General features: G+C 43.0%; 1 protein-coding gene across 2 annotated transcripts in view; it reads left to right on the top strand.

The window, feature by feature from the left end:
* Positions 1-23,266, top strand: part of MPHOSPH8 (M-phase phosphoprotein 8) — a 42,938-nt gene that overhangs the window by 11,977 nt on the left and 7,695 nt on the right. For both annotated transcript variants that reach the window (XM_054015503.1, XM_054015502.1), the window contains 9 exons: positions 1,000-1,851; positions 4,109-4,214; positions 15,014-15,268; positions 15,971-16,096; positions 16,180-16,268; positions 17,220-17,360; positions 18,067-18,153; positions 19,654-19,808; positions 21,485-21,639. In XM_054015503.1, the coding sequence (XP_053871478.1) occupies positions 1,000-1,851; positions 4,109-4,214; positions 15,014-15,268; positions 15,971-16,096; positions 16,180-16,268; positions 17,220-17,360; positions 18,067-18,153; positions 19,654-19,808; positions 21,485-21,639 (1,966 nt within the window). The remainder of the gene's footprint in view (positions 1-999; positions 1,852-4,108; positions 4,215-15,013; positions 15,269-15,970; positions 16,097-16,179; positions 16,269-17,219; positions 17,361-18,066; positions 18,154-19,653; positions 19,809-21,484; positions 21,640-23,266) is intronic.

The raw sequence follows: 23,266 nt of genomic DNA, 5'->3' as shown, positions 1-23,266 counted from the left end.
GGTTGCAAGGCTATAAAATTGCAATGTAGATGCTCAGGCTGGAGCTCAGCTCTGGGATCCTCTTCCCCCTTGCTGGGCTCCAGCCCACGCCCAGATGTCTATGCTGCAATTTTATAGCCTTGGGGCCTGAGCCCCGCAAGCCAAAGTCAGCTGACTCAGGCCAGCCCTGTCTGTTTTATGGCAGTGTGGACATACCCATGTGCTTTAAAATAACCTACAACAGGTTTCTTTGGACTCTTGTGCCTTACTTCTGGAGAATCAGTAGATCAGCTTTGCAATATCAAGTTAATTAGACATGTCTACATTATGGGTGCTACAGTGGCACAGCTGCAGCTATGCCACTGTAGCGTTGTAATGTAGACACTCTCTACATTGACAGGGTGTTTTCCTCGGAGGAGAAAATCCACCTCCCCAAGAATTGGTAGCTAAACTGATGGAAGAAGCTAGTCATTTCTACACTGGCAGTTAGGTCAGTCTAAACTTTAAGTGTAGACCAGGACCGACTCTTGAAGCAAGAAAGAATCCAGAATCAAGTTTCTGCTCTATTTTGCTGCTCAACATAGCTACCCAGATACATCCTGCCTGTTTTTATTTTATTTTTCCTCCATGTGCCTGTTGATGCCACTTCTAGGGGTAGTAACTTGAGTAAGGGCTTGTCTATACAAATAATTCGTTCACAGGAAGCAGGGGGGGTGAATTTCCCCTGCACTATTCTGCCATGGACTATCTGTCCCTGTGGACCCTGCTGGCATGCATTAAGTTTGTTAATGCACTTTGATCTAGTCCCGTTTCAAAGAGGATTTAGTAATGGTCAGCTAAAATGGGAATAACCACTACAAATTGCAGATGTATTTAAAAATTTGAAATCTTGCACTACCCTGGGTTTGGGCACTATGGATTTAAGCATGTATAACACTGTTGTGCACTGAAGTACATAAATAATAAAGTTTAATTGGGAAAGGAGGAAAGAAATGTTTTCTGTTTTTCTTCATTTTATAGAAGCTGTCTTTAAATGACGACTTATTTGAGGCAGAATCTGACAGTGACTTGCAAAGTGAAGCAAAAGAAGACACGTCACCAAAGAAGAAGAAGAAAAAATCAAAAGATGGCGAGGATAGAAGCCCAGATGATCTGAAAAAGAAAAAATCAAAATCTGCAAAATTCAAAGAGAAACCCAGACTGGAACGTGAAAACTCCTCAGATAGTTTGATTTTAGATTCAAAACCAAAGAAAAGAACTTCAGAAACCAAGGAAGATTCAAAAGATCCTAAGAAGCAGAAGAAAGAAGATTCTAAAGAAATCAAGAAAAAGAAGGGAGAAATTAAAGATTTAAAGACCAAATGTAAAGAGGATTCTAAAGAAAATAAAAAATTGCGAAAGGAAAAACATGGTGACCTTCAGTTTGACTCCGAGTCAAGCACCCTAGATGATTCGTTTTCTCAAGTAGCTGACAATGAAAATTCAGACTTGTGTTCTGAGGGTAGAGAGGAGAAACAAAAGATAAAAAGTGGAAAAGAGAAATCTGAACAAGAAATTCTTATGAAGGATTCCATTGCTGATAGGCAGCCAGATGGGTCAGCAAGTACTGAAGAGGACAGCATTGAGTTTAAGGTTAAAAGAAAAAAGAAGAAACTTAAAAGGGCTGAAGATTACAAAGAGGAAAGTAGAAAAGTGGAAACAAAGGACACCTATTTGGAGAAGAAAAATATGCACAAAAAACAAAAAGCTCAAGAAAAGGCAAAAGCTTCTGCAGAGTTAGACAAAGTTTCACCTACACCTACTCTAGTGCAAAAAAGTTTGAAATTGTGCACTGATGAAAAAGGACGCAAGTCGACTGATTCAGTTGGGGAGGTAAGCAGTGTTATGAAATTTGAAAAACAAAGTTTAAATCAGACAAATATTATGCCAGGGACATACTTCAGACACCTCAAAAGCCTACTGTTTCTGATCGCAAAGACAAAGAGATAATTGGGAGAGTTAATGAGGATAAAATGAAAGAGAAGCCCATTGCACACTCTATAGGGGAGACTCTGAAAATTTTTCCTTGTATACTGAACATAATAAAGAAGGGAGCATGTTAGGAAAGAAGCGTGTCTCTAAGTGTGATCTGAATCTGGAGGACATGTCAAAGGAAAGAGGCAATTTATCAAAGGTAATCCTAAAACTGTTAAAAAAGTAAGTGTATATTAAGTTAGCTTGTTTTTTTCCTTCTGTTTAGTCTTCAATAGAGTATAAATCTCTCCATGGGGGGAGGGATAGCTCAGTGGTTTGAGCATTGGCCTGCTAAATTGTGAATTCAATTCTTGAGAGCGCCACTTAGGGATCTGGGGCAAAATCAGTACTTGGTCCTGCTAGTGAAGGCAGGGGGCTGGACTCGATAACCCTTCAGGGTCCCTTCCAGTTCTATGAGATAGGTATATCTCCATATATTATATTATGATAGGCCCTAACTTAATGAGTTGCTGGGGCGTGCTTGAACCCTGTTCTGCCTCAGGCCCTGTCCCCACTCCACCTCTTCCCCTGCCTCTTCCTACCCTCTCCCCCTCCTCTTCCTGCCCCTACAGCTGTTCTGTGGTGGGAGGGAGTGGGAGGAGCTGATTGACAGGGCCGCTGGTGGGCAGGAAGTGCCGGGGGGGAGGAGGTGCAACCTGCAGTGCTGCCAGTGGGTGCTTAGCACCCACTGTTTATTTTCCGAGGGTATTCCAGCCCTAGAGCACCCATAGAGTTAGCACCTATGAATCTCTCCAGCTTCCTTTTTTCAGTTGTTTGAGAAGTGGTTAGATTTCATTCTAAACAACCCTTGTACTATCTATTTTAGCCACTTGTCCCTTACCTTGCATCTCTGATCACCTTTAGTTTGGCATTCTTCCCCTTATTTTATAGTAAGGCATTCAGCCACCTAGTGAGTGTCCAGTCATTATCACACTGTGAAGTGTTCTTATATGGTATGGCTAACATGCCATCTCTGTGTTTTTAAGTATACCATTACTGTAATTTGTGTATTTTGGTATCCAACTAGGCATTGGAATCCTGAAATCACTTATAAACCTGAGTCTCCCAAATAGCTGTGCAGGAGGCTTGTCTTGCTAGAGTTTCTTGTGGTTATTTTTAGATAGAATGTAGACAATATAGAATAAACATCTGAAATTAAACATTTAAGACACATACTCTTCAGATTAATCTCAAAACATTTCTGAAGCAGTTTGTTTCTTTGATTTGAGGTACTATTATGTTCCTAACTGAGCACAAGATTATATTTTAAGGAGGATCTGGGGTAGAAAAGGTAAAGAATAAGTGTACAGTATTGGGGAAAAACTAAAATGGCCTTCTATAAAAAATGCTATTGAACAATGTAATGTTGTTTAGCTGCCTGAGACCACTGTATTCCTGCTTGCAGTTTGTGCACATAGCAAGATGTGAATGTTTTCATTGAGTAATAGCAAGATCTTTTTGTTACCCATGGCTTCCATCACACTTTCTGCTCCCTACAGTTTGTCCTAATTTTAGACATATCACAAGAAGGGTAACTGTAAGCTCTTTGAAACAGAGACTTTGTGTATTATTTGTGCTAGAAAAGCACCTAGCATACTTGGGGTATTGAAAGAACAAAGAAATGTGGATGCTAATAGTTTCTAGTCTCTTCCATTATAAAGTCATCATAGTATAATTCACTGTCATGCTAATATGTCCTTATTCTGTCCTTGTGTATGTCCAAACTCTGCTGCTTAAAGCATTGATTGAATAGTGCTAATTTTGGTGGTAATTTTATCATGTGAACATCTTTTCAATAGGAACTGGACTAAGGGCACTAAACACCTTTTATGTAAGTTTGTGTACAGATAAGATGACTTTTATTCTCTAACAACCTTGTCTGGATTTTAAATCAGCAAATCAAGTGTGAAAGGCTTTGTTTCCCACTATAGGTCACCTGTGCTATTCACTCTCTCCATTTTATTATCACCCTGCTCTCCACACTAATTTAATTACTAATGTTACTGATGGGTCTGGCAGAGAAATGCAGAACTCTGAACTTTGGTCCTTAGCATTTGAAAACTGGTCATTTCACTTTAATATAGCATAGCACTTTAATTTTATCTTTTGCCTTCAGTACCAGGAAAAGGAAGTAAAGAAAAATGAAATAAAAGAAAAACCTCAGAAACGATATGACTCTGAAAAGGAAGAAAAAGTCAGAAAAGAACAGAAGGGATTAAAAAGTAAGTTATAATCCAGGCTTTTGCACAGTTAAAGAACAAAGAGCTTTTAGATCAGTGGTCACCAACCGGTCGATTGCAATCGACCAGTCGATCCTGGAGCCCACAAGAAGGTATTTCTTTGAGTACGGCCCCCCCAGCCTCAGGAGGAGAGGCAAGGCTGCTGGCACTGATTGCCTGTGCGCATTCAGCAGGGAGCTCCGTGGTGGGGGATTAAAGCAATCGGCTAACCAGCCGCCAAGGGGAGTTGGGGCTGATGCCTGTGAGCATTGAGGAGAAAGCGCTTCCTTGGCTAGGAGCGCAGACGGAGTTAGACGACAGCCCAGACCATCCCCTTTACAGGGCTTGTGGTCAAGCAAACAACCTCCACCAAACCCCATGGTGCGCCTGCCCATACAGGCTTTTCCCCAGGGTCACCAGCCTGCAGGGCAGCCGTCCTACATGCCAGGGGACACTGAGGGGGAAAATGCAAAGCCATGCTTCCCGCAAGCCCTACAGGGGGTTTCTCCTTTTGTCTGGGTGCTTGCTCAAGAAGGAAGGCGGTTGGGGGAAAGCAGAGAGCGCTGACTTCATTCTCCCTCTGGAGTTGGGAAGCCTGCATGAAGTGCTGGTCAGATTTGAGCACTTGGCTCTGACAGATGAATGCAAAGAAACAACCAAGCTCGAGGGCCCTTTCATTGAAGGTTGTTGGGTTTTAGTGAAACTTTATTTCTTCTTTGCACATTGAACCGGGGTAGAGACAGGCTCCAGCGTGACCAATCTTATCCTCACAAAGTACAGAAGTGCACTCCTCCTCTTTCCTAATAACCAGGAGGCGCCATAACTCATGACACCTTTGGTTGCAAGTGCAGAATTGGGGAAAAAAGAAAAGCTTATCATGCATGGCGTGCACGTCTACTGCTCAGAAGTGTCAGTTAGACTACAGTTGTAGCTAGTGCTCTCCTCTTCTCTTTTTATAATTAAAAAATACATACCTAGCTAGCGTTAACAATGAATTACAAACCCGGGCCATCTAAAAAGAAACCGAAAACCTACAACTTCCATTTGGAATGGAAAAATGAATTTCTGTTTGCAACAGTGAAAGATAAGTGCATAGGACTTCCATGTCACACAAGTATATCGATAAGTAAAAGGGAATTTAGAAAGGCACCACAAAACAATACATAGCAAATTTAAGGACCGTTTCCCCTTAAATAGCGTGCTCCGTACAAAGAAAGTTAATGAATTGAAGGCTGTTTTGAAAGCTCAACAGTCATGTTTTACTAAACCAGCAGCAAAAGGGGAGGCCTCTACTGAAGCATCGTTCTGTGTTTGCCATCTGCTGGCAAAACACAAGAAATAATTTACAGATGGAGAAGTATTTAAAGAGGCAATGACTGTGGCAGCGGACTCCTTATTTAAAGATCTCAAAAACAAAGAGGAAATAATGACGGCAGTCTAGAACATATCACTTGGGGCTTCCACAGTAGCAAAACAGGTGGAATCTTTGTCCGAAGACATCTTTCAGCAACTACAGCAGGATTTGAATGACCTTGAATGCTTTTCACTGCAGTTTGATGAATCGGTTGACATGACCGACACAACCCAGGTAGTTTTTTGTTCAAATGGTTTTTAAGGATGCGATAACTAAAGAGGACCTTCTGACTGTTTTGCCTCTTAAAGAGAAAACAAGAGGCGATATCTACAATGAATTCAAAAATTACATGCTTGAGAAAATCATTCCAATCGAGAAACTTGTTTTGATCACAACGGATGGTGCACCTGCCATGCTTAGCGCACATGCTGGCTTTGTTGCATTTTGAAAAATGATCCAGATTTTCCTTCATTTGTGAATTACCACTGTATAATCTACCAGCAAGCACTAGCGAGTAAAGTGATGGACTTCTCACACTTAATGAAAATAATTGTCAGAATTGTAAACTTGATTGGGACAAGAGCCTTCCAGCACCGCCTCTTTAAATATTTACTTGACGAAGTGGATGCTGCTTACAGTGGTCCTCCATGCAGGTGTGAGGTGCTTAAGCAGGGGGAAAGTCCTGCACAGATTTTTGGATCTAATGCCTGAAATCATCGCTTTTCTAAAATCAAGGAACGAAGTGTGCAATGAGATGTCAGACAATGCATGGCTGCTAGACTTCGGGTTCCTTACTGACATAACATCCAAATTGAATGAGCGAACTGCAGGGAAAGGACAGACTCATCACATATGATCAGTGCAGTGAATGCATTCAAATTGAAATTGGGTCTGTGGTCCTCCTAATTAAAGAATAAAATGCTGCAGCACTTCCCGAGTCTGGGGAAAATACTAGAAAAAATTGAAGACAGAGGAAAATGGTTCCACCCAGAAAAGTTCTGTGCCCAGTTGACCAAATTAGCAGAGGATTTCAAGAAATAGACATGATGGAGCCAATCATGTGTATCTCAAATCCATTCTTTCTAGCAGACATTGTTAGGTTGGCTGCGACATTCCATCAGGTGTTTGATTTACAAAGTAGTGGAATTGATATGGAGATAATTACCATGCAAAGTGACATTGAGCTAAAAGCCAGACCAAAGGACAGCAATTTTTGGGAATGCGTAAACCAAGAAAAGTATCCCCTTCTATTGTCCTGTGCTTTAAAAGTGAAAGCTTGCTTTGGTTCCACCTATCTATGTGAGATGGCATTCTCATAAATGAAGATGATCAAGTCCACGTATCGCACCAGCCTCACAGATGCACATCTGCAGGACTGCATCTGACTAGCTATTTCAAATTACAACTCGAATTTCAAGACACTGGTAGATAATGTGCATTCACAAGTGTCACACTGAGACTCAGTAAGCAGGGAAAATGTATAATTAGGTATATTAAGCAATTGATCTCTGCTTTATATGGCATAATAAACTGTTCTTTCTCTATTTTCTTTGAGGTAAATAGATTCATAGATTTTAAGGTCAGAAGGGACCAGTATGATCATCTAGTCTGAACTCCCACATGATGCAGGCCACAAAAGCTGACCCACCCCCTTTCCCTTGCCTCAGCTGTTGAAGTCCCCAAATCCTGTGATTTAAGGACTTCAAGTCGCAGAGAATCCTCCAGCTAGCAACCCCCACCCCATGCTGCGGAGGAAGGCGAAAAACCTCCAGGGCCTCTGCCAATCTACCCTGGAGGAAAATTCCTTCCCGACCCCAAATATGGCGATCAGTAGAACCCCGAGCATGCAGGCAAGATTCTCTAGCCAGACCCTCATTGACCATTGCTACTATTTACCAGCGATGGCACGCTGTTGATTAATTGACTAAAATCACGTTATCCCATCAAACCATTCCCTCCATAAACTTATCAAGCTTAATCTTAAAGCCAGAGAGGTCTTTCGCCCCCACTGTTTCCCTCGGAAGGCTGTTCCAAAATTTCACCCCTCTGATGGTTAGAAACCTTCGTCTAATTTCAAGCCTAAACTTCCCCACCGCCGTTCGTTCTCATGTCCACATTAGTACTGAGCTGAAATAATTCCTCTCCCTCCCTGATATTTATCCCTCTGATATATTTATAAAGAGCAATCATATTTCCCCTCAGCCTTCTTTTGGTTAGGCTAAACAAGCCAAGCTCCTTGAGTCTCCTTTCAAAATACAGGTTTTCCATTCCTCGGATCATCCTAGTAGCCCTTCTCTGTATCTGTTCCAGTTTGAATTCATCCTTCTTAAACATGGGACACCAGAACTGCACACAATATTCCAGATGAGGTCTCACCAGTGCCTTGTATAACGGTAGTAACACCACCTTATCTTTACTGGAAATACCTCACCTGATGCATCCCAAGACCACATTAGCTTTTTTTAACGGCCATATCACATTGGCGGCTCATAGTCATCCTGTGATCAACCAATACTCCGAGGTCCTTCTCCTCCTCTGTTACTTCCAACTGATGTGTCCCCAATTTATAACCAAAATTCTTATTATTAATCCCTAAAGGCATGACCTTGCACTTTTCACTATTAAATTTCATCCTATTACTATTACTCCAGTTTACAAGGTCATCCAGATCTTCCTGTATGATATCCCAGTCCTTCTCTGTATTAGCAATACCTCCCAGCTTTGTGTCATCCGCAAACTTTCTTAGCACATTCCCACTTTTTGTGCCAAGGTCAGTAATAAAAAGGTTAAATAAGATTGGTCCCAAAACGGATCCCTGAGGAACTCCACTAGTAACCTCCTTCCAGCCTGACAGTTCACCTTTTAGTATGACCCGTTGTAGTCTCCCCTTTAACCAGTTCCTTATCCACCTTTCAATTTTCATATTGATCCCCATCTTTTCCAATTTAGAATGTGGAACCATATCAAATGCCTTACTGAAATCGAGGTAAATTAGATCCACTGCGTTTCCTTTGTCTAAAAAAATCTATGACCTTCTCAAAGGAGGAGATCAGGTTGGTTTGGCACGATCTACCTTTTGTAAAACCGTATTGTATTTTGTCCCAATTACCAGTGACCTCAATGTCCTTAACTACTTTCTCCTTCACATTTTTTTCCAAGACCTTGCGTACTACAGATGTCAAACTAACAGGCCTATAGTTACTCGGATCACTTTTTTTTTCCTTTCTTAAAAATAGGAACTACGTTAGCAATTCTCCAGCCGTACGGTACAACCCCTGAGTTTATAGATTCATTAAAAGTTCTTGCTAATGGGCTTGCAATTTCATGTGCCAGTTCCTTTAATATTCTTGGATGAAGATTATCTGGGCCCCCCGATTTAGTCCCATTAAGCTGTTCGAGTTTGGCTTCTACCTCAGATCTGGTAATATCTACCTCCATATCCTCATTCCCATTTGTCATCCTACCATTATCCCTAAGCTCCTCATTAAAGACTGAGGTGAAGTATTTGTTTAGATATTGGGCTATGCCTAGATTATCCTTAACCTCCACTCCATCCTCAGTGTTTAGCGGTCCCACTTTTCTTTGTTTTCTTCTTACTTATATGGCTATAGAACCTTTTACTATTGGTTTTAATTCCCTTTGCAAGGTCCAACTCTACATGGCTTTTGGCCTTTCTCACTTTATCCCTACATATTCTGACCATAATAAGGTAGCTTTCCTTGCTTATCCCTCCCATCTTCCACTCCTTGTCGGCTTTCTGCTTTTTCTTAATCACCTCTGAAATGCTTGCTCATCCAGCTTGGATGAGTTGTGCCGATCGGACTTGGCACTGAGTACTTCAGCATGGGTGAGGAGTGCTCCTTCCACCACGGGAATTTCGGCACCGTTCGCCATCCCCGGTGCCGAGGAAGAAGCAGAAGAAGCTGCTGGCTGAGAAAGTTTGTTCCCCATCCCCAAGGGAGGACAGGCACGGAGAGCAGAGCGGAGTGCGCCCAGAACCTGGTGCCGTTGACTCAGGCCCTTCTGTGGGTACCATTGAGTCTGGCTCAAGAAGACCCAACTGTACTGGAAGGTCGGCACTGTACTGGTGCTGTTGGTATAGATGGCACTGCGAAGACATTTGTTGCCATCACAGACCTGCTTTTGCTGTCGGTGCTGGCATCACCAGCAGTTCAGGAGTTGGTGATGTCAGTGCCATGGGGTGCAAGGGAGTATGCAGTCACTGGTCACCATTGGGGGCCCAGTGCCATTGAAAGGGTAACTGTCCATTTGGTTGCACCACAATCTTCCCTGCCTCAGCACCAATCTCCAGCACCAGTGGGAACTACTCCCCACCCCACCCCACCCAGATCCATGGTGGTCTCCCACCAGAAGGGATTGGCAGACTCCAAGAATCTGGACCTGTTTGGAAAAAAGTCTACCCCACTGGGGGCCTGCAACTTAGGATTGCTAACCAGCAGGCGCTGCTGGACAGATATGACTTCAATATGGAGTACCACATGTTGAAGTCCAAAGAAGCCAGACTGGAGTTCTCCTCCCTGGTGGTGGAGGGGAAATCCATAACAAGGGTTTCCCTGCAAGCAGCCCTTGATGCAGCGGATTCGGCAGCCAGGTCCATAGCATCTGTGGTAGCCATGTAAGAGTGTGTGGCTTCAGTCCTCGGGCCTTCCACAGGAAGTTCAGCATACCCTCCAGAACCTACCCTTTGAGAAGACCGATACAAAGCTTCACTGTCTGAAAGACTCCAGAGCAACCCTTAAGTCCCTGGGTTTGTATACCCCTGCGACATTGAGGAAGCACTTCAGGTTGAAGCAGTCATCCTGGTTCTTTGACCCTCCCACCCACAACAGAAACAGAGCAGGGACTTTAGGCGTAGGCCACAACTCCTCCTCCACTTCAGTCTGCCTCTTGCAGACACTTGGGCGGCCCTAAGTCCTTTGACAGGACGCTCAAGGATGTTGTACCAGGTTAAGTTTCCGGATCTTGTTTCCCCTTTTGTTTATGGACTGTTTGTCCTACTTCAAGTCAGCATGGTCCCATAAAACTACAGACCGTTGGGTGCTGAACATGGTGGAAGTGGGATATACCATCCAGTTCAGTTCTACCCCTCCTTCCCAGTCCCTCTTCAGGGACCCCTCTCATGAGCAACTTCCGGCCTGTGACATTCAGTTGCTCCTTTGGGTGGGAGCCATGGAAAGACGTTCCACAGGATCTAAAGAGAAAAGGGATTTACTCCCATTATGTCCTAGTTCCAAAAGCCAACCTGCACCAGCTCAACAGCTACCTCCAGAAACTGAAGTTTTACATAGTCTCCTTGGTTTCCATTATTCCTTCTCTGGATCCAGGGGACTGGTCCACCACCCTCAAATTTGAATTTTGCCTACTTTCATATATCGATCTTCTGAGATCACAGAAGGTTCCTCAGGTTCATTGTGAACCCCATGCATTACCAGTTTGCAGTTCTCCTGTTTGGCCTGTCAGCATCCTCGTGACTATTTACAAAGTGCATGGTGGTAGTCACGGCCTACCTGAGACAAGGGGTGCAAGTCTACCCGTGTAAGCACGACTGGCTGGTCAGGGATCAGTACAGCATCCACCTTATCCAGTCAACATTCAAGGCTCTAGCCTACTAATAAACGTTTAGAAATTCACCCTCACTCCGGTGCAGAGGATAGTTTATTGGAGCGGTGCTCAACACTACCCAAGCCCCAGAGTCTTCCTCCCAGAAGGCCAATTTGAGGCGATAGTCTCCCTGATCGTACACCTCAAGAACCTTATATAGGTTACTTAAGAATCCCCAGTTATCACTTGGAGAATTAACAGATTCGGGGAAGGGCAGAAATAAGTGAATTAATGATGCCTTTTTTGGTCAAATGTTCTTTTCTCCTATCTTAAGAAGTTAGCATAGTTAGTGCTACACTGCCATCTACCAAACAGTGAGGTCAATAGTGAGAATACATAAAAGGTAGGGCTGTCAAGCGATTAAAAAATTAATTGTGCAATTAAACAATAGACTACCATTTATTTAAATATTTTGGGTGTTTTCTACGTTTTCAAATATTGATTTCAATTACAACACAGAATACAAAGTGTACAGTGCTCACTTTATATTTATTTTTGATTACAAATATTTGCACTGTAAAAAACAAGAGAGAGTATTTTTCAGTTCACCTCATACAATTACTGTAATGCAATCTCTTTATCATGAAAGTTGAACTTACAAAAATAGAATTTTTACAAAAAAATAACTGCATTCAAAAATAAAACAATGTAGAACTGTAGAGCCTACACATCCACTCAGTCCTACTTCAGCCAAAATCACTCAGACAAACAAGTTTGGTTACAATTTGCAGGAGATAATGCTGCCCGCTTCTTGTTTACAATGTCTCCTGAAAGTGAGAACAAGCCTTCTCATGGCACTGTTATAGCCGGTGTCACAAGATATTTATGTGCCAGATGTGCGAAAGATACATATGTTCCTTCATGCTTCAACCACCATTCCAGAGGACATGTATCCATGCTGATGACGGGTTCTGCTCGATAACGATCCAAAGCAGAGCGGACCAAAGCATGTTCATTTTCATCATCTGAGTCAGATGCCACCAGCATAAGGTTGATTTTATTTTTTGGTGGTTTGGGTTTTGTAGTTTCTGCATCTGAGTGTTGCTCTGTTAAAAATTCTGAAAGCGTGCTCCACACCTCATCCCTCTCAGATTCTGGACAATATTTCAGATTCCTAAACCTTGGGTCAAATCTGCTGTGGAAATGTTCTTAAAATGAACAACATGTGCTGGGTCATCATCCGAGACTGTTTATAACATGAAATATGTATCCGAATGCAGGTAAAACAGAACAGGAGACATACACTTCTCTCCCAAGGAGTTCAGTCACAAATTTAATTGACACTTTTTTTTTCTTTTTTTAACCGAGCATCATCAGCACAGAAGCATGTCCTCTGGAATGGTGGCTGAAGCATGAAGGGGCATATGAACTTTTAGCATATCTGGCACGTAAATACCTTGCAATACCGGCTAAAAAAGTGCCATGCAAATGCCTTTTCTCACTTTCAGGTGACATTGTAAATAAAAAGCAGGCAGCAGTATCTCCTGTAAATGTAAACAAATTTGTCTGAGCAATTGGCTGGACAAGAAGTAGGACTGCGTGGACTTGTAGGCGCTAAAGTTTTACATTGTTTTGTTTTTGAGTGCAGTTATGTAACCAAAAAACCCTACATTTGTAAATTACACTTTCATGATAAAGAGATTGCACTACAGTACTTGTATGAGGTGAATTGAAAGCAAATACTCACCAGCAACTACACACCACCCATAGAAACACTAACCCAGGAACCAATCCCTATAACAAACCCTGTTGCCTACTCTGTCCCCATATCTACTCTAGCGATAGCATCAGAGGACCTAACCACTAGAGTCACACTATCAGGGGCTCATTCACCTGCACATCTACTAATATGATATATGCCATCATGTGCCAGCAATACCCCTCTGTCATGTACATTGGCCAAACCCAACAGTCTGTACGTAAAAGAATAAAGAGACACAAATCAGACATCATGAATGGTAACACACAAGAGCCAGTAGGAGAACACTTTAATCTCCCTGGACATTCAATAACAAATTTAAAAGTAACCATCCTTCAACAAAAAAAGTTCAAAAACAGACTGCAGTGAGAAACTGCAGAGCTACAATTCATTTGCCAATTTAACACCATTAATTTGGGCTTGAATAGGGACTGGGAGTGGTTGGCTTACTGCAAAAGCAATTTTCCCTCTCTTGTTATTGATACCTCCTCATCAGTTATTGGGAGTGGACTGACTGAATTGGCCTTGTTAATACTGGTTCTCCACTTGTAAGATAACTCCCTTCTCTTCATGTGTCAGTATATTTATGCCTACATCTGTAATTTTCACTCCATGCATCTGAAGAAGTGGGATTTTTACTCATGAAAGCATATGCCCAAATAAATCTGTTAGTCTTTAAGGTGCCACCGGACTCCTCGTTGTTTTTGTGGATACAGACTAATATGGCTACCCCTCTAATTCTTGAAAAATACTATTTCTTTTGTTTATCATTTTTATAGTGCAAATATTTGTAATAAAAATAATATAAAGTGAGCACTGTACACTTTGTATTTTGTGTTGTAATAGAAATAAATATGTTTGAAAATGTAGAAAAACATCCAAAAATCTAATATATTTCAATTGGTATTCTATTGTTTAACAGTGCAATTAATTGGGATTAATTTTTTTGAGTTAATCATGTGAGTTAACTGCAATTAATCGACAGTCCTACAAAGAAGCAATATATTTTCATATTATAATTCTAGTTAAATTAACATTCTAAAGGGGGATGAAATTAGGTTTTGAATCTAGTCAGGATTCAGACTTGCATAGGATAATCATAGGTAAATAATCTTCACTGAATTTGGCTTTTGCACATGCATGAGTGATCTAATTTGTTTAGGGTTATCATACCTAATAAATAAAAAAATAGGACCCTCCACGGGGTCCTGGCCCCGCCCATTTCCCAACTCCGCCCCTTCCCCGCCCTAACTCTGCTCCCTCCCACTCCCAGCCATGCGGAAAGGGCTGCCTGAGCGCTACCGGCTTCACGGTTTGCCGGGCAGCCCCCAGACCCTGTGCCCCCGGCTGGCGCTTCCCCAGCGCAGCTGGAGCCCGGGAGGGGAAGCGCCCAGCCAGGGGTGCAGGGTCTGGAGGCTGCCCGGCAAACCGTGAAGCCGGTAGCGCTTGGGCTTCGGGCAGCCCCCTTGCCTCCAGACCCTGCGCCCCCAGCCTGGCACTTCCCCTCCCGGGCTCCGGCGGCGCAGGGTCGGAGGCATGGGGGCTGCCCGAAGCCGGTAGCGCTCGGGCAGCCCGGCTCTTAAACAGAGCCGAAGAGTCAGGGGGAGCAGAGTCGCCGCGGCCGGAGGCTCTGCTCCTCCCCTGACTCTTCGGCTCTGTTTAAGAGCCGAGCTGCCCTAGCGCTACCGGCTTCGGGCAGCCCCCATGCCTCCGGACCCTGTGCCGCCGGAGCCTGGGAGGGGAAGTGCCCGACCGGCGGCTGGGGTCCGGAGGCAAGGGGGCTGCCTGAAGCCCATAGTGCTCGGGCAGCTCGGCTCTTAAACCGAGCCGAAGAGTCAGGGGAGGAGCAGAGCCGCCATTTTCCCGGACATGTTCGGCTTTTTGACAATTCCCCCCGGACGGGAGTTTGAGTGCCAAAAAGCCGGACGTGTCCGGGAAAAAGAGGACGTATGGTAACCCTAAATTTTTTAACCTGGCTCCAGGCCTTGGTATTGATAACCTCTAGAAGGTAAATAAAAACTTTCTTAAACTCTGACTGTTTCAGCCAACCAGGACTTATTATTTAATAAACTTCTATGGCTTGCATGTGTAGTCAATCCCATTAAACATCTCTCAATTATATTCTAGGTTTGAAGGAGAACAAAAGTGCTTTTGATTTGTTTAATATATCTTCAGAAGAAAAAAATGAATACTCTGAGAATAATCGAAAAAGAGAGGACTCTTCAGTGGACTATAAATTCATAGAAGAATTCAAATCAAAAGAAAATAAACAATTATACAAGGAAAGGAGAAGCACAAGAGATGAGACAGATACCTGGACTTACATTGCTGCAGAAGGTGATCGGGAAGTGGACAATGTATGTCAAATGGAGGAGAATTCTGGTAAGTAGTAAAAATAAGTCCACTGAGACTTGCTGTGCAAAAATGGAGTCCTACTGAGTTCTACTAAGTTGTATGGCTGTAACTGTCCATTCACATTGCTTCAATCTGAGGAATCTGTTTTTCTTGACTGACAGCACTGGAGTCTTGGCAAAGGATTTAAATGTCTAGGGTTCTCCACTAGTCTGTATAGGGATTATAATATTGTCTAGACCAGTGTTTCTCAAATGTGGCCACCAGGGCCTTTTCTTGTGGCCACAGCCTCCTGGCCTGTGATGGGGGCGGAGGGGAGGGCAGGGTGTGCAAAGCAGTGGCCCCTCTCCCAGGGTCGCCAGCAGTGGTTGGGCCCAGCCCCGCTCTGGAGACAAACACTGGAGGTGTAGGCAGTTAGTGAATTCTCCACTTTCCCCGTGAGTAGGGGTGGCAGGCTTCAGCCATAGGCCTTCGGGCTCCGTCCACACAGTGGCAGGCTCTGGTTCAGACTTTCGGCCCCAAGTTACTGAACACTTGTGCCAGTTTGTAATGTTTGTAACACTTTATTTGTCGTTTTCCCCCACTATGGATCATTACCTCCAGTTTGGCTCTGGAAAAACAAATGTGCAGGATTCTGTGCACATTATACTGCCAGTCAATACAGACAGCAGGCAGTGATTACATTTTGGTGGCTATACAAAACAAGTAACTCGTTTGGGGTTTGTGTGATAGATGGCAGGCAGCAAGTCTTGAGTTTGGGCATGGACATGCAGTTAGAATGGCTGACCCTGGAAGACTTTCAGAAGCATTTGGATGGAGAAGATGAGACTCACTCTTCAACAGAACCAATATCAAGTAGTAAGTAATTTTTGGGAAGAGGGGAAAAATTTCTTATCTGGTGTTCTAAAGTGAATATACCAATAGAACGAATTTTCTTTCAGCTCTACTGAGGGATGCTGTTAAAAATGGAGACTATGTTACAGTAAAGATGGCGCTTAATTCAAATGAAGAATATAATCCAGATCAAGAGGTAATCTCTGTAAAGAGGAAGTATTGAGGGGAAATTTTGTAGAAATCCAGTTTATGGAAGAGGAGACTTTACATAGAGCTCTTCAGGTTAAACTGTTCAGATTTGAAATTGGTAAGCAAATATGTGCATAGTTCAATATTATAAATGCACTTAAGTAGAACCCTAGACTCTAAATTGGCAGGTAAGCAGGAACTAACTTTCAGATATTTGGTTTTTAAATCTGACTAGCTTATATTTAGCATACACATATAGTTGCGTTTTGGGTATTTTGAATGGTTATTGATTTCTCCTCCATTTCCTTTAAATAAAACAGGCAGTTAACTCTTTGGGGGTTCGAGTCTATTGCAAATGACTATATGCTGTAAAACTTGATAAGTATTCCTAAAATGTATGTACTTCTAAAACATATATAAGCATGAGAAATAGATTGACTTAAATCACTGATTTTCATCATGATTTAAATCAGCAAGCGGGAAACATTGATTAAATCATGGGTTTTAATCTTGTTTTGCATCTGTACTTTTTAGTTATTTTCCTAAAGAAATGTTGATTCATTGGCGGGTTTCCATTACAACATGTTGATTTGCAACTAAATACAGCATTTACACTAAATTTGGTAAGTCTTGCTAACCAGGAGGATACATTATATCTATGCCAGAGCTAGTGGGAATGATTTGAATGTGGCCTGGTTATAGTGCACTTGTCCCCCCCCAGCCCATTTATATATGTCTTGACTTTTTTTTTTTAAATGTAGATGATCCATGATGGCATCCCTGAACTGTGCTGAAGCTCTGGGCTGGCAGAGATTGTAGCACATTTTCAGAGACATCATCATGGTCCAACCTATACTTACATGGAACTGTGGTATAACCGGGTGCCTTTGCAGGTGTAGTTAGTGTAAACAGGCTCCCATTTGTAGGTTTGTGACTGAAAAGTAAACAACTGTTGCAGGATTCAAGTGGAATGACACTAGTGATGCTTGCTGCTGCGGGAGGGCATGATGATCTCCTCCGGCTCCTTATCCGAAAAGGAGCTAAAGTCAACTGTAGACAGAAAAATGGAACAACTGCATTGATACACGCAGCTGAAAAGGTTAGTTTCCTTTAACAGTATTCCTACGTCTTGGCCTTTACTTTAAGTTCAAACTGTCATTGCTCAGCTTGCTGCATCTAAGTTAACTGAAGTATTTGTTCCAAATTTGCATCTGCGCCAGCTACTCAGATTGGTTAGTTGACTGCTGACCTTCAACTGCTATTTTTGAATGTAGTTAATGAAGACAATCTGTTGCAATATGAATGTATGAAAATTGTAAATATCAAACTGCTGCTTGTCAAGACTTGCCCTGACAAAGCAGGTAACATTGATCCTATGACAAAACTTCTGTTTTATTTAATCATTTTCTTACTGTGTTTAAGTAAATGAAATAAGACAGTATCAATTTATTTGAAACTTCAAATGATAAAACACCTTACTGTAAAGTTTTATATGTAACAAAGTGTCAGTTATTTCATTTGGAAGTTAGCTGTTCATGAAGAATTAACTTATCTTAATTCAGAATGAAAATCCTCCTGTTCACGACTTTTGGGAGGGGATGAGTTGGTGGTTAGGGGCAGGGCTGTTAAAAGCTTGCAGATGAACCTGACATCCAGGAGCAATGCAGTACCACTTTGATGCCTTATTTTAGGGTCTTAGATGCTACTAAAATTTTGGTCATTCTGCATTCTATATTTAGCTTACTGTTTTGAAATATTTTTAAATTTAAAGTTTAACTATTCTGTTCTATTCTTTCTTTTTTAAGAACTTTCTAACTACAGTGGCTATTCTTTTGGAAGCTGGGGCTTATCTTAATGTCCAGCAGAGCAATGGTGAAACTGCTTTAATGAAGGTAAATGCAGTTTTGTCCTGACATTGTTTGATATTGTCTAATATTCAGCATTTTAGGAAACATACTATAGGAGGACGACAATGTGGTATGTAGAGGTATGTCTGTGGCCAGGTCTGTTTCCATGGTCTTTTCTCAAACCACATTTTAGGCTTTAAATATAGGACAAAGATCTACTATTTGTGTCAAAGCCCTCAGACCACTGTCATTAGTGCAGTAATCTTTGTCTGTGTACTAATGCATCTCTTACTAAATGGAAAAGCTTATGATAATGCAACACTAAAGTTGCATGTTGCATGTAATCCCAAAATACATGTGTCATCTGCACACAGGTTTAACTGCAGGGTGGTTTCCCTCTTCATTTCCCAGATCAAGAGAATGTGAGTTAAGGATTGCAGGCCAGTCTGGTTCCTCAGCAGGAAGTCAAAAACTCCAAAAAGTGAGAGATGCCTCCACACCCAATTATTTTTGCCTTCAGGTGATAACCCAGAGTAGGGTTTTCCTGTACTTCTTTTCTAGCAAGAGAAGGTTGGTCAGTGTTGTAATGGGGAAATGCTGAGACCCTGAATGTCCCTGGGAAGAACAAGGTTGATGAGGTAATGTCTTTTATTGTGCCAACTTATATTAGCAAGAGACACAAGCTTTCAAGATACACTCTTCTTCAGATCTGGGAAAGGTAGGTACTCCCATATTCACAGCAAAATGCAAGGAGAAACAGGTTGTTTAGCGTAAGTAGCAAGCACATATTGTAAGGGACTGCTCAAGGTAGAGTGGCCCATTAACACCTCTGCAGCCATAAGACAAAAAGAGTGTTGTCGTAAGCCATAAATTCAGTGTTTCTGTTCAGTTCATGATTTTTAGTATCTAGCAGACTGATGAATTTAAGCTCCCAGGCTCATCTTTTGAAAGTGCTGTGCAGGTTTCCTTTGAGTATGATATTGTTCTACTTTGCATTTTGCTTTGATGCTGGGAGTACCTTTCCCAGGCCTGAAGAAGAGCTTGGTCAAACAAAAGATACTACCTCACCCATCTTCTCTCTCCAATATCCTGGGACTGACATGGCTACAGCTATGCTGCATACAACCTGGGAAGAACAGTCAGACAGGTGGACTGTATTTAATGTTCTATCCAGTGACCCATTACGTGAGCTCTCGCAAGGAATTCCATATGTTGAATTTCTCATACTAGGGTTAGATTGTCCATGCTAAGTGAAATGCATAACTTTTGTGTACAGCATAATCTATTTAGAGGGAACCATAAAGAATATGGCTGCCATGTATAATAGGTTTACAAGTAGGAGACTTGTCATTAAAATATGAAATTAACATCCAGAAAGAATTAAAAGTACTAGAGTGTAATCTGTAAATATTGTGATTGAGTTCAATTTTATGAACTCCTCAATCCTTAATTAGTTTTTAAAATGCTGATTCTGCTGTGATTCAGTTCTCATTACGGAGTATTTTGCTATTTCTCATGTGTGTGTGTTATTTTTTTCATGTGTAGGCTTGTAAGAGAGGGAACTCTGACATAGTACGACTTATGATTGAAAGTGGAGCAGATTGTAACATTTTGTCAAAGCATCAGAACAGTGCACTTCATTTTGCTAAACAGTGTAATAACGTACTGGTGTATGACCTGCTCAAGAGTCACTTGGAAACGTAAGTAGTCTGTGTAGTTCTTTATTGTCTAAAAGTTCAGATGTGCTTCATGATTTTGGCTTAAGTCACTGAGAAAAAAGTCAGAGAAATGCAAGTTTCCCCTTGGCAGAAAAAATAAATTAAGCGGTACCAAAATCACGTAGCGATAGGTAACCCAACCATTTTTTGAAACCTTGAATAAAAGTGCAGAATGAGGAGGTAACTGACAAGCAGCAAGGGCTAAGGTATTTCACTTTATAAAAATGTGCCCGTGTAGTGCTCTGGGGGCACTCTTATTTAATAGCACCCACAGTAGTTATTCCCACCTATCCTTCTGTCTGCTTATTAGTTGACTAATGTCTTGTAGCACTGCTAGGTAGAGGGGAAGAAACAATTAAAACTAAACAAATAGACCAATATCAAGCAAACTAGGCCCTTCCAAATCCTCAAAGTCCTTCAGATCCAGAACTCACCATTTTCCCTCTAGGCCTCTCATGATAAAACCAGAGGTTTCAGTTTGAGTCCTAGAGATAATCTCAACGACCACAGACAGGGAGAGGGTCATCACTGAATAGGAATAATTTAAAGCTTTAAATTAAAATCAGCATCTCTAAAGTTGAGAACCAGGAACCCCAGAGTTCTAATTCCACCTCTGACCTTGGTTAAGTCATTTAACCCCGTCGGTTTCAAGATTCCCTGTTTCACATGGGTGTTTAAAACCTACTTGTAAAGGTCTAAAATGCTAAATATTATTGTCAGATGCTGTCTTTCCCTTCGAAAGTTTGGTTGTCTGCTGCTAGTAGAAAGGCTTTGTCTGACTCCCTCATCACAGTCACTGCACAAATCAACTCTTCAGTGGGAGTCTTATCTCTCTTAAATTGAATTTTTACTCAACATGAATTGGGAACTGTCTGTTCTCACATGAAGCATCATAAGTAAAACTGCAAATCAGCCTGGCTACAAGCAAAGTGCTAATCAGCACAGTAGCACTGCTGGTAGAGATGCTGTCTCTGCCTGGCCATTGAGTTATTCCGAGGGGGCTGAGTATTTCCTGTTGGAATTTTGTTTCTTTATTGGAGAACTTTCCAGAACTGTCACCAGTTTGAATTTTTTGAAGATTCTGTGGTGTACCTGTCTGAAGTTCATTGTGGTATTTAACATCTGCAGATCAGACATAAGCAAGCAAATCTCACAACCAAACTAGATTCTTGATAAAATTTGATAGCAGCTCTTCATTTCCAGGAATTGGGATATCTCCTCTTAAATGTAAAGCAGGATGGAATCCTAAATCTTGCCATCTAGAATCCTTCTGTGCACATCTGTTACTTTGTACAGTGATAGGATCCTTATCTAGAAGGGAATACAGTTGGTCTAAAGCTACTATAAGGGCTGGTCCACACTAACCCCCCACTTCGAACTAAGATATTCAACTTCAGCTACGTTATTCACATAGCTGAAGTCAAACTATCTTAGTTCGAACTTACCGCGGGTCCACACGCGGCAGGCAGGCTTCCCCGTCAACTCCACATACTCCTCTCGCCAAGCAGGAATACCGGCGTCGACAGCGAGCACTTCCGGGATCGATTTATCGCGTCTAGACAAGATGCGATAAATTGATCCCAGAAGATCGATTGCTTACCGCCGTACCCGGAGGTAAGTATAGACGTACCCCAAGCATCATTTGTTTGCTTATTTAGGCTCTCAAGAGTAGCAGAAGATGCAATTAGGGATTACTTTGAAGCTCGTCTTGCCTTGCTGGAGCCTGTCTTTCCGATTGCATGTCATCGTCTCTGTGAAGGACCAGATTTTTCTATGGATTTCAACTATAAACCCCCACAGAATGTGCCAGAAGGTAAGATTAGAATCTGTTTCTAATTTGCAGTTAAAACAATGTATGGTATTACACAACGCTAATTTAACCACAAATTCCATGTTTTCAGAAACTTCCCCTTATTTCATTAGTTATTTTTTGAATCAAACATCCTCCCTACTTCATTCCTTTTTGGCCTTTTAATTTGTTGTTTTTCGAGGCCTTCCTTCTCCTTATTAGTCAGGGTCTTTCTTTACAACATACATTCTTCTTCGAGTGCTTGTTCACATCCATTCCACGTTAGGTGTGCACGCACTGCGTGCACGAGCATCGGAAACTTCCCTTAGCGGTACCTGTCGGGCCGGCGGGGGCCCCCCCCTGAGTGGCACCACTGCGCCGTGCATATATATCCCAGTTGGCCCAACCCTCTCCAGTTCCTTCTTACCGTCCATGGTGGCGTTGGAACAACCTCTTGCTCTCGTAGGAGAAACAATCCCTTAGCTTTAGAGTACTTAACTGCTATCAGTTCATTAGCATTCCCTTGTTGTGGACACTTAACAGATTAGTTGGAGGCTTCCAGCACCCGCTCACTGGTTTAAGGCTTGCGCCACGTGCCGCAAGCCTATGCTAGTTAGTGACCCCCACGACTCCTGTCTACATTGCCTGGGGGAAGCACACCAAATAGAGAGGTGTAAGATTTGCAAGGCGTTTAAGCCTAGAACAAAGAAAGAGAGACATTCGTTTGTAGCAGTTGTTGATGGAGGCCGCCCTGCAGCCATCAGGGCCAGAGCACCAGACGCTGGCTCCAGCCTCCTTGGTGTGGAGTGCCCCGGAGTCGGCAAGAGACCTCACAAAGGAGACCGGCACCATCTAAGGGCCCGGGCACCGGGAAGAGCATGATGGATGCTGTACCGGCGCCACAAGTCCCACTGAGTCCAGCCCCAAGTAAACTCAGTGAGGACGACGGGCTCAAGGGAGTAATAGATCAACCCTCCACGCCTGACACCTTTTGAGGCAGCGAAGGATCTCATTGGGTTGTCGGTGGTGAGCCCCCTCCCGACCAGGGAGAAGCCTCCGGCACTCGGGCCCGGGGTGCCATCAAAGGGAAAGCCAGCAATGGTGCGCCATTTGAAGACACCATCCCGGCATCGCTCCCAGCGTTGGTCCCAGTCGAGCTCAGAGTCTGTGGACTCTCAGTTACCCCTGACGCAGAGGGAAGTCTCAGTACCGGAGGCAAGTCAGCGCACGGGGTTAGTGCAAGGGACCCGACGCTCTCCGGCACCCGGAGAAGGCGAGCTGGTCATCGCCGAAGGCTTCCAGAAGTCACCAGTCCTGGTCCTGGTCCAGGTCTCGGGAGCGCCGATATCGGTCCCGGGAGCAGTGGTACCAGTCCTGTTCCCGATCGGCAAGAAGCCGCTCATCGACCTCCCGTCAGCACAGATCGACGGCATCGCCGTGGCCTTCACGTTCGGCGTCGCTGGAGTCCGGCTCCGACTTGGGCCGATACAGTTACCCGCACCGGACAACAGAGAACACCAGGCTGGGTGGCAACCCGAGTGGGGACCGCCAGGACACTGGCCCTTCTGGACCCCTTGGGCCTACCACAAGCGGCAAGGAGCTCCCTCCAGGGCCAGCTACTCGGTGCACCAGTCCCCGCACCGACGCTCCT

The sequence above is a fragment of the Malaclemys terrapin genome, chromosome 1 (assembly GCF_027887155.1).
Source record: "Malaclemys terrapin pileata isolate rMalTer1 chromosome 1, rMalTer1.hap1, whole genome shotgun sequence".
Lineage (NCBI taxonomy): Eukaryota > Metazoa > Chordata > Testudines > Emydidae > Malaclemys > Malaclemys terrapin.
This window is presented reverse-complemented; position numbering and strand designations above follow the sequence as displayed.